The sequence below is a fragment of the Arachis stenosperma genome, chromosome 6 (genome assembly GCF_014773155.1).
Source record: "Arachis stenosperma cultivar V10309 chromosome 6, arast.V10309.gnm1.PFL2, whole genome shotgun sequence".
In the NCBI taxonomy this organism is placed as follows: domain Eukaryota; kingdom Viridiplantae; phylum Streptophyta; class Magnoliopsida; order Fabales; family Fabaceae; genus Arachis; species Arachis stenosperma.
In genome coordinates this window covers 9,089,605-9,100,582 of record NC_080382.1, presented here as the reverse complement: position 1 = coordinate 9,100,582, position 10,978 = coordinate 9,089,605, and the positions used below count along the sequence as shown (strand labels likewise).

At 44.0% G+C, this 10,978-nt stretch overlaps 4 protein-coding genes and 1 non-coding gene across 5 annotated transcripts; 3 read left to right on the top strand and 2 right to left on the bottom strand.

The window, feature by feature from the left end:
- Nucleotides 1-595: 595 nt before the first annotated feature.
- On the top strand, nucleotides 596-669 carry TRNAM-CAU (transfer RNA methionine (anticodon CAU)). Its single transcript has one exon. It is a non-coding gene; the product is annotated as a tRNA-Met (tRNA).
- A 501-nt stretch (nucleotides 670-1,170) lies between these two features.
- Nucleotides 1,171-1,797, top strand: LOC130933607 (uncharacterized). Its single transcript, XM_057863229.1, has one exon. The coding sequence runs from the start codon at nucleotides 1,171-1,173 to the stop codon at nucleotides 1,795-1,797; it is 627 nt and encodes a 208-aa protein (XP_057719212.1).
- Nucleotides 1,798-6,010: 4,213 nt separating this feature from the next.
- LOC130933606 (uncharacterized protein At4g04775-like) lies at nucleotides 6,011-6,520 on the top strand. The gene is made up of 2 exons (XM_057863228.1): nucleotides 6,011-6,169; nucleotides 6,248-6,520. Exons 1-2 carry the CDS (start codon nucleotides 6,011-6,013, stop codon nucleotides 6,518-6,520), a joined length of 432 nt encoding a protein of 143 aa, XP_057719211.1.
- Nucleotides 6,521-6,830: 310 nt separating this feature from the next.
- LOC130933605 (uncharacterized) lies at nucleotides 6,831-10,212 on the bottom strand. The gene is made up of 4 exons (XM_057863227.1): nucleotides 8,827-10,212; nucleotides 7,956-8,547; nucleotides 7,433-7,872; nucleotides 6,831-7,275 (listed from the first exon to the last, which is right to left on the bottom strand). Exons 1-4 carry the CDS (start codon nucleotides 10,210-10,212, stop codon nucleotides 6,931-6,933), a joined length of 2,763 nt encoding a protein of 920 aa, XP_057719210.1. The 3' UTR covers nucleotides 6,831-6,930.
- Nucleotides 10,183-10,939, bottom strand: LOC130934451 (uncharacterized). The gene is made up of 2 exons (XM_057864018.1): nucleotides 10,829-10,939; nucleotides 10,183-10,623 (listed from the first exon to the last, which is right to left on the bottom strand). The coding sequence occupies exon 2, from the start codon at nucleotides 10,621-10,623 to the stop codon at nucleotides 10,255-10,257; it is 369 nt and encodes a 122-aa protein (XP_057720001.1). The 5' UTR covers nucleotides 10,829-10,939; the 3' UTR covers nucleotides 10,183-10,254.
- Nucleotides 10,940-10,978: the final 39 nt, after the last annotated feature.

Genomic DNA, 10,978 nt, shown 5'->3' with positions numbered 1-10,978 from the left:
GTAGCTCCAGAAAATTTATTTCGAGTACAGGGAGGTCAGATTCCAACAGCATCAGCAGTCCTTTTGTCAGCCTTTTTCAGAGTTTTGCTCAAGTCCCTCAATTTCAGCCAGAAATTACCTGAACTCACAGAAAAACACACAAACTCATAGTAAAGTCCAGAAATGTGAATTTAACATAAAAACTAATGAAAACATCCCTAAAAGTAGCTTGAACTTACTAAAAACTACCTAAAAACAATGCCAAAAAGCGTATAAATTATCCGCTCATCACTCCACATTGGACAGGTAAGGAAATTTCTCGTTGAATTACGTGCTTACTTAAAAACGAATAAACCTCAATTCCAAGAAATAATATTTTCTACGAAGACATTCACTGGGGGGCTATAATTGGAGATACCATTGTTCTGGTACATAAGTTCCTATTATAGTTTAGGTGCTTTATCTGTTTTTGGATTTATAGTTCTATGATTCATAGTATCATTTTCTATTTGATACCTTTGAATTCCATATTCGAAGTTTATTCTATTTGTACAAAATGATAAAGGGGTCACATTCAATCATTGTTTGTGCATTAGTTGTCAATTCTTCTCTTTACCGCGGGGTAGAGCAGCTTGGTAGCTCGCAAGGCTCATAACCTTGAGGTCACGGGTTCAAATCCCGTCTTCGCAACCTCAAGGTTATGAGCCTTGCAAGCTACCAAGCTGCTCTACCCCTGCAATACCGGCGCTTTTGGCAGTTCCGTCTCACTATTACAGTCTGGATTTGGACACTATGCATGAGAGGACTCTGTTTCTTGACACGGGTGAAGAGGATTACAACCTAGACGGTGGTGTAGAGTTTCGGATCAGTCACAAGTTTAGAAGTTGAGAGGCAGTGCTTCAGGGTGTGAAGAACTATAGTATTCGGAGGAGTGCGAAGTACTAAGTGATCGAATTGGACCGGTTAAAGTACCATGTGCAGTGCCATCAAGCTGATAATGGGTGTCAATGGAGCCTCCGTGTGGCCCTTTGACAGAACCTTGGATACTGGTAAGCTTAAGTTTACCTGTGCCTTTCATTACTTTTATACGATAGACTAAGTAGCTGTACGACATGGCTAAAGCAATCTTGTGTTGTTGTGTTCAGGGAGGTTCGGAGGGTGGGTGGAGTGCATAGTTGTCTAGTACCCACCATGTCTCAAGGCCATCGTCAGCTAGACAGCAGCCTGATCTGCCGGGTCATCTTGCCGTTGATTCAGTCCAACCCCTCTGTAAGCATTCCAGTTTTGCAAGGTGCAGTCCAAGCAAGCTATCACTTCAAACCATCCTACAGAAAGGTGTGGATGGCCAAGCAGAAGGCAATTGCACAAATCTATGGGGATTGGGAAGAGTCGTACAATAAGGTTCCTAAGTTGCTTCAGGCACTGCAGAGCTATTTTCCTGGTACCATTTGTGACCTAAGCGTCAAACCATTCTATGATAGACACCTCCTGGTACGTGACTGCAGTATGTTCGACAAGGTATTTTGGTCTTTCCCGTCATGTGTCGAAGCCTTCCAGCATTGTAAGCCCTTTGTCTCTGTAGATGGTATGCATCTGTATGGCAGGTATGATGGTGTGTTGCTTATTGCGGTGGCGCAAGATGGGAATAGCAACGTCCTGCCTATTGCTTTTGCCATTGTGGAGTCCGAGAGCACCGAGTCATGGTCGTTCTTCCTAACTAATATGAGACGTGACGTCACCCCAAAAGATGGCATGCTGGTTATCTTTGACAGATTTCAGGCTATTAAGGCCACGCTTAGCTCCGATGACAGTGGTTGACATCCCCCAAGAGCCTACCATGCTTACTGCATAAGACACATGGCTGTGAACTTCATGACCCGGTTCAAGTCAGCCGAGGGCAAGAGGTACCTTATTAACGCTGCTTATAGTCCAAGCAAGGCCGGTTACGAGTGGTACATGGATGCGTTAAGAGGAGTCTCGCCTACGATGGTTGACTGGGCTGGTCATTTCAGGAAGGAGATTTGGCTACAACATTGTGACAGCGGGCGTCGGTTTGGTCACATGACGACAAATCTGTTCGAGTGCATCAATGTAGTGTTGAATGACACCCGGTACTTGCCGATTTCTGTCATTGTGCGCATCACGTACAGGAGATTACAGAAGTTATTCGTGACGAAGGATAGAGAGGCACAGCCACAGCTCCCTGCTGGATGCCGATTCTCACAGAGACTATTGGCCACCATTGAGAAGAACAGAGAAGGGATACCGAAGATGCGTGTCACTCACTGCGACAGGCGGGCATCGGTGTTTGTTGTGGAGGAGCTTGAGCCGTTTGAGGGATGGGGGCGGTTCCTTCCGTGTTTGGCTATAGGAGGGCACATGTGACTGTGGCTTATTCCAATCCCTCCACTATTCGTTCCGACACGCACTAACTGGGTGTGCCGCTGCTAGCATTGAGTGGGCCCCATATGTGCATCCTGTGTACAAATAGGAAGCTGTTTTCAAGGTGTACGAGATAGAGTTTTCCCCTATCCCAAACAAGTCGATGTGGATGGAGTGGCATGGGACGAGACTGTGTCCTAACCCAGTAATGCGTCGGAAGGCAACTAGAAGGCCCGTGTCCACCAAATTCTGGAATGACATGGACGAGACTGAGCGACATGAAAAGCGGTGTGGCCTGTGTAGGCAATACGGTCATACTAGAAGGGGATATCCTAATCAGCCCACGGGAGATGTGTAGGTCGTACTAGGCTTGTATGTATACCAAAGTTGGCATATGTTGGTCCTTTTTTAATGTAGTGTGTTATCTAATGTTGTAGTAACAATGGACGTGAAATATTGTAACTTCTAATGAAAGGTTTAATGACGAGCTTGTCACTTTATGATATGTTGGTTTTTTTCCTTGAAAGGAACAATAACATAAACATAAATGCTCATAAGAAAAAAAACCAATAAAAATAACAATATACACAAATAAAGTACCACTAAAGTGCAATCCAATTAAAATCAAAATGTACATACCATACTTTGAAATAATAAAATATACATACATAAGCTTAATCCAACTATAGTACATACAATACTACAATCAATATCTCTGGTGTGGATCCTGGTAGTGGTGCTTGTTCCTAGTGCCACATGGGGGAGGCTGAGCTTGTCGTTGAGGTCGAGTCGGTCGAGGATCTAGGCCTGCGGCTGCCGGATCCTACTGCATCTGAGGACGATACGACTGCATCCCTCCTGACGATGGACCTGTGGCAAACTGGTGTAACTGAAGTTGAGTCTACGGGTGTGTAGCTATCGGTGGGGTCACCTGAGGCTGGGACTGGGTCAAGTACATGCCATAGTCATAGGAGGGGGTGTCGCGTACTGGCTGCCTAGCCGAAGGCCCGTCCCGTATGAGGAGCCAGATGCCAGTGATATCTGCAGCATCCAGGAGAAGATTTGGGCAGGAGCTGATTGGTGATGGTCCACCGCGATGCCAACCTCCCTGCCTGTGCGAAATGCCTCCGGTGATGTCCGTGATGCCCCGTGTGCTGCCAAACAGAGTGACTAGTAAGTCCAAGCCAGCACAGCAGAGCCCCATGATAACGCCCTGCACTATGCAAAGTCTCGGAGAAGAGGTAGCCACCGTACGTGCACCAGGTTGTTGGACTTGTCTGTCAACAGATACCCTCCAATTAGTAACATAATGTAGCATTGGGCATACTGTCGGAGGGTCTCAAGATCGTCGGTCGGGGGTATCTGGTGGACACGATCATGCAACCAAACCAGCTTCAGCATGAAAGACTCCTTCCTCTGTGCCGCCTGCTGTGCCACCACCGGAGGCCTGGCACCAAGCAGCTGCTCCACCATGGCCCATGTCTCCGTGTTGTACCACCTACCAAAGTCACGAAGGCACCCCCAACAGGTTTCCCGTGTGTACGTAGGCATCAATTAGCCATATGAGGAGTACGTGCTAGAGGTCAGCAGGTTTCGTGATTTGTAGCCATCAATTAGCCATCATTAGTATTTTTAATGGTGTGAAATTACATCTAATAGTGTAGAGTTACTCACTTTTCTTTTGTCGGTTAAGTACTAGCCAAATTTTAATAAAAACGCTAGCCCTCTAAACTTTCTCAAATCTCTTAATAAATAGAAATAGAGGCAAATATGAGTTTCTTTAGTTTCGAAGCCAACATAAAATGTGCTGCAACATAGAGCGATTATAATTATATCAACAAAACAAACCTTTTCAAAAGCTGAAGAACTTCCAAGTTAAGGCCTTAATTTCCATGTTCAAATTATATTGCAGGTAGGTTGAATTCAAAAGAAAAACAGACAGGTGATATCTTAATCAATGGACGCAAACAAGCACTTGCTAATGAGTAGCACTCTCTTACTTAGCAGCCTCCTCCTCTTCCTTCTTCTTCTTAGCAATGGCCTTCAAGGTCTCCTCCTTCTCCCTCTTCAGTGCCTGCTCCCTCATGACATTGGCGTAGATCCTGACGGAGGGGTCCGGTGTCTTCTCGCCAGCAGAGAAGGGATCGTGGCGCTCCGGCGAGATGACCTGCTTGAGCCTCCTTTGGTGGTACTCACCCTCCCTGTCGGTAATCTTCTGCGGCTTCCTGAACCCCAATTCGTTGCCGCTGTCATCAGCACCGGGAATCTCCTTGAGCAGAGATTTGGGGGCAGTATAGGAGGAAAGCTTGCGAGCAACCTCGTTATCCATGGCATCGATATTCTCTTCATCTTCATTGGCAGGGATTGAGGGAGATGAAACGTGTGCGTCTCCGAACGCCATCGCTCCACGAGTGCCAAAATCAAGGAATTGTCAAATGTGAAGTCCCTGAGCGGCACCGTGTCGCCGAATTCGGCCTCAGCCAGATACAGGACGATGTTGTCCGGTAGAAGAAGGGTATGGCTGACTCGCCGGGGCAGTAGAAGGCGAGGCCTCTGCGGAATGAAAAATAAATTTTTAACCTATAAAGAGATAATAATACATTTTTCTACTCTACTTAAGAATAAAGTACAACTACTACTTAGGAACATACTACCATGTGTCTACTCCATAGCTGTCTCTAAATTACTTATGTCGGTAAGCAAATCCTAATTAAGTCATACAAATCTTACGCAAGCAAATATTGTTCTAAATTCATCATACAGTCCAACCCCTAAAGCATTTTACTCAGTGCTTCTCACTACGAGACTACCCTAACAATGTCCACATACTTAGATTAACCGAACATAATGCCACTAACCTCAAAGTCGGTCGCCCCGGCATAATGCGACGTCTCGTTTAGTCTGTTGATGTCCCCGTCGTTCCCCGCCTGGCGTGCCATCACCGTATCGGATTCAAATATGGTAGGAAACGGTTAAAAGAGGGGAGAAAGAGTTTGACTAGGTCAAAGTGGGGAACAGGCTGTAAAGGACTTATACTTATAGGCGTCGTTCGGTCTTATCTTGTTTACAGTGTAAACGAGATAATGATCTATCTCGTTTACAATATAAACGAGATAGACCCAGTCTATCTCGTTTACAGTATAAACGAGATAGACCCAGTTAATGTGTCATATCTCGTTTACACTATAAACGAGATACACGCAATATCATCTCACTTACAGTGTAAACGAGATATGACTGAAAACACAAATCGGTAAATATTTTTAAAATTATTTATTTCGGTAATTAATGATTTTATTTTATTTAAAAGACATATCGGTCCCTGACCTTTTTAAAATTGGACATTTTCGTCCCTTAAGATTTGAAAATACTTTTAAACCCCTCACCTTGTAAAATCTGGGACAATTGAACCCCTCCGTTGATTTGGGTTGAAAAACATCACCAGAGAAGGCTGATGTGGCTGGGGGGAGTGTGACCTGTCCGTTTAGGTTGCTGAGCTGGAGGGGATACTAAAAGTTGAAGGACAGATCGATCCCTCACCCACAAAACGACGTCGTCCCCTTCCCTGAGCCCTATTTGATCGAAAACCTTGGAGGAAGACATGGGTGTTGATGCTGCGATCGTCCATGATGAGTGAAGGGAGCTCTTCATGCACAAGACCTGGAGGGGATCTTCATGTGCTGTGCCAGGAGGATGTGAGCGAGTTGCGATTGCGCCCAAGTGTTACTGTGGCGTCTACGCCATTATGTACAAGTCAAGAACGACTAGTAACCCTAATAGAGTGTTTCTTGGGTGTCCACTGTTCAAGGTAAGTGAGCGATTTTTACAGTAGTTGGCTTATAGTGTGCTGGGTGTTAATGAGTGATTCACTGAAATTTTGTTCCAGGCTAAAGAACCGTATTGCCGGTACTTTATGTGGCTGGATGAACATTTGAAAAAAATTAGGGCCGTCGAGTTTGAAGCCTTGGGTGCGGTGGATGAAGCTGATAGAGTAGCCATTGAAGAACAGCTGCTTCGAAATAAGGATATTGAGAAAAAAGTAGAAGAGTTGGAGAGGAAGCTGTTGTCTATTGAAAGCCAAAAAAAATTGACTTTGTGGCATATAATTGTGATTGGTGTAGTAGTTGTTGTTGTTGCTGTATGTATGTTTAGGGTGTAAACATGATTGATGTTCATGGAGTTGGTTGTAATGGTTGATGTAAAAATGGTTGATGTACATGGAATTGATGCAAAAATGATTGATGTACATGGAATTAGTTGTGGTTGCTGTATGTATGTTTTTTTTTTGGAATTCTTTGTTGCTGTATGCATATAATTTAGAACATTAAGACATTATTCCAAGCATTAAACAAGATAGTAATTCTGGATAGATTTAAAGCAAAATGTTATAATGACATTGTATCTGATTTAATCCAAAACATAGCTAAACAGCATGAGTTAACTCCAAAATATGATAATTTCTGGTTGGCATGTAAACAAGTTTGCCAAGATTACTTTGCTAATAAGCATTGTCTAATGTCATGCTAATAACTAGCCAAAAAAAAACACACAGAAATCATGCTGCCTTGTTCACTTCTTCTGAGGCTTGAGAATTCTCTTTGTGGCACTGGTAGCTGCTTTCATGGTCTCCTTCGAGGGTCCCCTGCTGGTTGGAGTTTTTCGTGTGTGTGGTGTTGGATTTGGTGGTGGATTTGCACTTGTTGGTGGTCGAACAATTGGTTGCTTGGGTCTGAAAGTATGTGCAGCAGCATTGGAGTCTGGTTGGTCCATTCTTGGCAGCTGGGATGGAGGTCTGAATGGAGTCTGTACTGGAGCTGAAGGTTGGGCCATAAATGGTGCAGGAACTGGTGCAGACCCAGCTGCCTCCCCAGCAATAGGTTCACCCAATGTTTGACCCTGTGATTGATTTTGATCCTATGTAAGAAAGACACAGCAATGTAACCAAATGGGGTAATTAGTGCTTAAGCAGTATCAATTTTGTATTACTGACTAATAATAAGAAGCATAAAATGGAGGGGCTGATTAGTGCTTTACCAAATGAGGTCTAAAGCATTTTTGGGTGCCGGCTTACCTCTGGTTGAGGGGCTGATTGTGAAAGGGGAAGCAGCACCAGAGCTTGTGAGTTGTCAACTGTCTTCTTGGGTTTCTTCTTCTTTGGTTTCCAGTTCGGGTTGCTTGGAGCTCCTTTACAAGTTTTATAATTATGCCCTTTCTCGTTGCACTTGCTACATGTAACCTGGAAGCTCTTTTTCAGCTTTTCTCCTTGAATATGAGCTTCAGCAGGGTCCTTGTTGCGGTTGTGCACCTTTGGCCGCCCAATAGGCCGTTTGATAGGTGGTGGGGCAGGCCTCAGCTGCTCAGTTGTGGTCCAGAATTCTTCACTCAGAACGGGCTTGATGCAATGTGCATATGTCTTGTGAATGGACTCTATACACAACCATGGATGCACGTAATCCTCAACCTGGTCATGCCTCTTTCTGATAGCAGCAATAGCATGTATGCACGGCATGCCTGCATAAACAGCAAAAGTTACATGTAAAAAAGCATAATTTTACATACGACCAAAACATATTAGTTGGGCTTAAACTCTTTACCAGTCAATTGCCAGGTGTTGCATGAACAGGTGTGCTTGATTAGATCCACGTCCACTTTCGTCTTCTTTCTTGTGACCTCAAACCTTTTTCTTTCATTGTCCCCCACCCACTCAGCTATCCACCTACTGCTTGGTTTTATCTTCATCTGCAACCTTTTCTCTTGAACTGGTGCTAACTTACCCCTATGGTGTTCTAACAATCTAATGTGCTTGGTCATCTTTCTCATTAAGTAGCACCTAATCTCCTCACACATTGTCAAAACAGGTTTTACTCTGTATTTTACTACCTTTGCATTGAACACTTCACACATATTATTAGCCAGGTTATCCACCTTGGATCCATGACTAAAATAGGCTTTAACCCAGGTGGTAGGTTCAAATTTCATCAAATATTCCCATGCCGCATTGTTTACCCCCTTCAGCCTATCCATTTTCTCCTTAAATTCTGGTTCAGTTGTACACCTAGCACACTCCCACACAATGTCTCTAATGTGCATGTCTTTGAACCTATTAATAAAGTTCTTCCATATATGCATGACACAGTTTCTATGATGTGCCTTTGGCATTACCTCTTTTAAGGCTGGCAGCAGGCCCTACTCATTTCCACCAACAATTAAACAGCATTATAGGCTACCCTAACAAACTATAGAACTAAGCACATTATAAGCTAAGTCAATAAACACCAAAATATAAACAGCAAATAGGGTAACTCAATAAACACCAACATCTAGACATGTTATATGCTAATTCAATAAACAACAAGATATGAACAGATTATAGGCTATTTTCCTAAACATCAACAACTAAGCAGATTATAGGCTAAGTCTATCAACACCCACAACTAAGCACATAAAGGAAAGCAAGATTGTTACCTTTTGTTGGTCGGACATAAAGTTCCAACCGAATTGGGAGGCATCACCCAGGTCTTCTTGAAGTAGTGTCAGGAACCATTTCCATGACTCCTTCGTCTCAGATCTTGCAACCGCAAATGCCACAACATAGAACTGATTGTTGGCATCCTGTGCCACTGCTGATAGTAACTGACCTCTATGGTATGTCTTAAGAAAGGCCCCATCTAGATGGATGAAATGCCTACATCCACTCTTGAAGCCTTGCTTACAGCCCTCGAAGCAGATATACATCTTGTCAAAGACAGGAAGGGACTGAGGGATAGGCTTCACATCAATTCTTGCTGTTGACCCAGGATTACTCTTGAGAATCTCCATCCCATACTCCCTGAGCTTTCCATACTGTTCTTTTTCGTTTCCTACTAGCCTTTCCTTGGCTTCCTTTACTGCCCTATATACCATCTTCGGATGCACAACTAAGTTAAACTCTTCCCTGAGGAAATCAGTTGCCTCATTAGTTGTCATATGAGGTTGACTTCCCATTCGCTTTTTCACCTTCTTACTGATCCAGTGTTGATCAGCAGCATTACTACCCAGATCTCTTGCACATGTGTGCTCAGACTTGTAAGTCTTAACCTGGAAGCATAGCAGTGTCTTGTTGTAAGATAGATGTGCCAACCATGGACAGTTTTCACCTCTGCATGCAACTCTTACCCTTTCCTTATCATTCTTTATCCACAACAATTCTCTCCCCTCAGCTATGAACATATCTTTCACAACCTCTTTGAAGCCATCTATGGTTGCAAACTTGGTACCCACCTCAAATCTCCCCTCTCCAAATCCATAGTCTTCATTAAACACTGGAAACTCATGCTTGTCTCCCTCATCCTCTGAGGACACTGGTGTGTGAAGGTCCTCAGATGCATACTCATAAACTGGGTCATCATCATCTGATTCCTCCTCATTCATATAGAGCCCTATTGGAGGCCTGTCATTGGGCTGCACAGATGGAACATCTTCTTCAGCATGCACAGCAGCACCAGTTTTTTGGGGCTTGTGATGAGGAACACTTCCTTTGGGCTTCGCTGTGGGCCTGATTCTTTTGGGCCTCGCACTAGGCCCAGTTCCTTTGGGCTTGGCAGCACCTGCAGTCTTTCTCCCAGCACCTCTCTTGTTCCCACTTGACTCTGTCCCTGGCCCTTCCTTGACAGTGACCCTTCTTCTTGGCATCACTTTCTCCTTTCCTTTCACAGTGCTTCTTTTCTTCATCAGATCATTCTCCTTATCACAACTAGATGAGTCATCATCAGAACCAGTTTTAGTACCATTCGGAGGAGGTTTATACAAGTCATCCTCCCCACTACCATTCCCATCCCCTGCTGTCGATGGTGATGACTGAAGCTCCCGCATGATACTGTCCACATCAACTGCATCATCAAATTCTTCCGGCCCCTATTCTGCAGCAGCTTCTACTTCCACAATCTGTGGCTCATCAACAGCGTGATCGAAGTAAATATAGAACTCGTTGATATTTGAGTTCCTCAACTTGTTCTCCCGCATTTCATTGATTCCAGCATCCCCTCTCAGTATGTGCAGTCCAGACTCAAGATCATTACTGGTTGGGTCATACCAATAGACTGCCATGTATGTTGCATAGCCCAGACCCTTGAATAGTGTAACCAAATCCCCAAAATTTACAAAATCCAAATTCATCTCTGGAAATTTTTCAACCTTCCCACCAATATACTCAAGAGTGTCACCGGGTCCTCTACCAAAATGCCCTCCATGGTAAAAAACAGGTACAGCATATATATCAACCATCTGCATTACGCACAGATATAGCAATCACACATTAAACCCTAGATCAAGTGCCTGAGAATTTGAAATCAGTTAAATCCCTATAGAATTTTTTCCAGTCTTTTCCCCGAAACAGAGCAAGCGATCATCACTAACCCCAACCCCATGCATTATATTCTACCAAAGACTTAAACAAGAACGGACAGTGTGATTCGACTAATACCCTTACCTCTGTAGCAGAAGGCAGCTTCTTGCAAGACGAAGCCTGTCAAATCCTTCGCCACCCGCAACGTCCACTGAGCACACAACACCTTCTCAACAAGTTGAAGACGTTCTTTTTTTTTTGGAGGGAGAAAGAAACTGTTTGTCTTCAGGTAGG

Bases quoted from the DNA above. Each gene is read 5' to 3' on its own strand.
- LOC130933606 (XM_057863228.1), top strand. From the start codon at position 6,011: ATGCACAAGACCTGGAGGGGATCTTCATGTGCTGTGCCAGGAGGATGT. The intron at 6,170-6,247 runs GTAAGTGAGCGA...ATTTTGTTCCAG, and splicing joins TTGGGTGTCCACTGTTCAAG to GCTAAAGAACCGTATTGCCG.
- LOC130933605 (XM_057863227.1), bottom strand. From the start codon at position 10,212: ATGCGGGAGCTTCAGTCATCACCATCGACAGCAGGGGATGGGAATGGT. The intron at 7,873-7,955 runs GTAAAGAGTTTA...CTGTTTATGCAG, and splicing joins CAACACCTGGCAATTGACTG to GCATGCCGTGCATACATGCT. The intron at 7,276-7,432 runs GTAAGCCGGCAC...TTTCTTACATAG, and splicing joins AATCAGCCCCTCAACCAGAG to GATCAAAATCAATCACAGGG.
- LOC130934451 (XM_057864018.1), bottom strand. From the start codon at position 10,623: ATGGTTGATATATATGCTGTACCTGTTTTTTACCATGGAGGGCATTTT.
- LOC130933607 (XM_057863229.1), top strand. From the start codon at position 1,171: ATGTCTCAAGGCCATCGTCAGCTAGACAGCAGCCTGATCTGCCGGGTC.